The following is a 2,500-nucleotide window of genomic DNA, read 5'->3' as shown; positions in this document are numbered from 1 at the left end:
TAGTATTTACTTCTTCGAGCTTCGAGCAGCAACATATACATTAATTTCCATTGGGAATATGGATATTTCCCATCTCATTTGTGACCCCTCGTCTCAAAACGGTATTAAGTCGGGATGGACCAGATGCTAAAAAGTCTAATAATAGCTAAACTGGTCAAAAATATGAAACGTTGGTATTTAGCACAGTAAAATATGATATTCTATCTCCTCTATAAAGCAAATAAACTCAACTTAAGCATGGTATTTCTGGCTACAAATTCCATTTTCCGCATCTCAATCTTCCCGACTTAATACCGTTTTGAGGCCAGGGGTCACATTTGCTCACTGTTTTGTGCATAATTTTTTGTAAATGTTACTGACTTGTTTCAAAATTAATTAAATTTGGCATCAAGCTATTCATTCGATCGTAGTATTAGTTTTGTCTTCACGCTTTATTTCACCAATGAATTATTGTTTTAAAAGCACTGTGTTGATTGTGTATGCAAGTGAACATTCAAATAAAACAATAAAAATGATAAATTGTTGACAAGGTAAGCTCAATTTCTAGGGTTTTTTTCTGATAAAGTGAACATTCAAATAAAACAATTAAAATGATAAATTGTTGACAAGGTATGCTCAATGTCTGTTTTTGATAAAGCTTTAATATAAACTTAAAATTTTTAAAACAGCTACTTATTTTAAGAGAAACAAATGATTTATCAGTTTTGGTATAATCTACACCATGATAGATGTAGTGAAATGATTGGGAGTCAACACTCATTTTTGGTGCTCTCTTCTTTCAAGCATTTTATGGTACTGTTTTTTTTTTTCTTTTTTCTTTTTCACAGACTGGCAAATGGTCAGATTTTGACTGCAATCATTTGCATAAGAAATTTGTTTGTAAAAAAAACAAGAGTGTGCGAGATAAATCAGAGTTGGACAAATACAAAGGATGTAAAGAGGTATGTATGACAGTAGTAAATAAATAATAAATACTAAATTTGTATAGCGCCTATACATCCACAGTGTGTTGTAGAGCATGTTTTGCTGAATAAACTATATATCGCAAGAACTTTACTGCTATTGTGTTTGAGTGATAAAAAAATCTATTTTTATGTTAGTTGCTGGTGAGAACTTTTCATATGTCTTGTGGTCAGAATGTGTAAAAGTCAAAACATAATCAGATTTATAATGTTTCTTTTTTTACTCTGGATATGCTTTTATGCTCGTCGGAGAAATATTTAATAAGGGCGTCCGCCATTGTTCCGATAGTTTAGAGCCAGTTACTAAGTTACCATGCGTCATTTCGAGGGAAGTGGCATTGCGACTGATGATTAGTATTAGTCAATATAAAAGTTTAGTTGCTGCATGTAACAATTAGTCTTGTCATTGGAAACATATACAGATGAAGTTCTTTAACAAAATTAATTAGTTTTTAGAATCTCAAATATTTTCCTTCTTTTTATTTTCAGGGAGGAATAGGCTACTACCACAAATGTTTCAAAACGTACTATAATCCTGATACATTTCATAATGCGCAAAAAGTATGTCAAGCGTTGAATGGAAATTTAGCAACAGTAAATGACAGATATGCTCAAGCACTTCTCCATTCAGAGCTACCGGTAAATTATGTGTACTGGATCGGATTATCAAACACCAAAGCCACTACGACCCGTGACAAGAAACAGGAATACTTATATTCATGGCAGGCTGGAGACGAATACGACTTCACCCACTGGGGAAGACAACACACTGGTAAGAATTACTCACCTTACATTGTGTTATCTTTTTGTGCAGCTATTTGGTCTTGTGGTATGACACGCGCTTTCTGATCGGAAGATCCTGGGTTCGAGCCTCGCTCGGTGCATAGTTGATACTTGGAGAAGGCTCTTTACTCACATTCTCTCACCGTACTATGGTGTAAAATGAGAACCTGGCCTTTAACAGCGTTATCTCTGTCCGAAAAAAATTATAACATCGCCTAACAGGCGTCATGTCCCGTCCTAAATGTTAAATGTTGCTGTTGGCCAGGGACCCCTTGTAAAGCGCTTTGAACACATTTAGTGGATATTGCGCTATAAAAAGGCTCAATTTTATTTATTTTTTAATATCTTTATTAAGCGCTTTAGGTTCCTTTTTGAAACAGATTTATTTATCTACAGGATTTTTTCAACGGTCGGAAAATCGGGGAGAGGTCGGGAATTTGCTCATTTTCTTCCCGGGTCGAGAAAAGGGTTCGGAATTCACTCATTTGGGTACATGGGTCTGGAAGTGGTCGGGAAATTGTTAGGTCAACATCACTACTACCACTATAACATTGTCATCATAACCATTACTGCAACCACCAACACCACATTATCGTCATAATCACTACCATACCTATAATCTCTTCACATCATAATCATCACTACCACCACCACTACCACTACTTCTACTACGACTACTACAACAACTACAACTACTACTACTACTACTACTACTACTACTACTACTACTACTACTACTACTACTACTACTACTA

At 35.1% G+C, this 2,500-nt stretch overlaps 1 protein-coding gene across 3 annotated transcripts in view; it reads left to right on the top strand.

Annotated features, from left to right (window-relative positions):
• The window catches only part of LOC144958358 (macrophage mannose receptor 1-like), a 108,932-nt gene that overhangs the window by 64,650 nt on the left and 41,782 nt on the right, over positions 1-2,500 (top strand). For all 3 annotated transcript variants that reach the window (XM_078890311.1, XM_078890310.1, XM_078890312.1), the window contains 2 exons: positions 828-941; positions 1,452-1,734. In XM_078890311.1, coding sequence (XP_078746437.1) covers positions 828-941; positions 1,452-1,734 — 397 coding nt within the window. The remainder of the gene's footprint in view (positions 1-827; positions 942-1,451; positions 1,735-2,500) is intronic.

The sequence above is a fragment of the Berghia stephanieae genome, chromosome 12 (assembly GCF_034508935.2).
Source record: "Berghia stephanieae isolate SIO BIC M18660-M18661 chromosome 12, UCSD_Bste_1.3, whole genome shotgun sequence".
NCBI lineage: Eukaryota > Metazoa > Mollusca > Gastropoda > Nudibranchia > Aeolidiidae > Berghia > Berghia stephanieae.
This window is presented reverse-complemented; position numbering and strand designations above follow the sequence as displayed.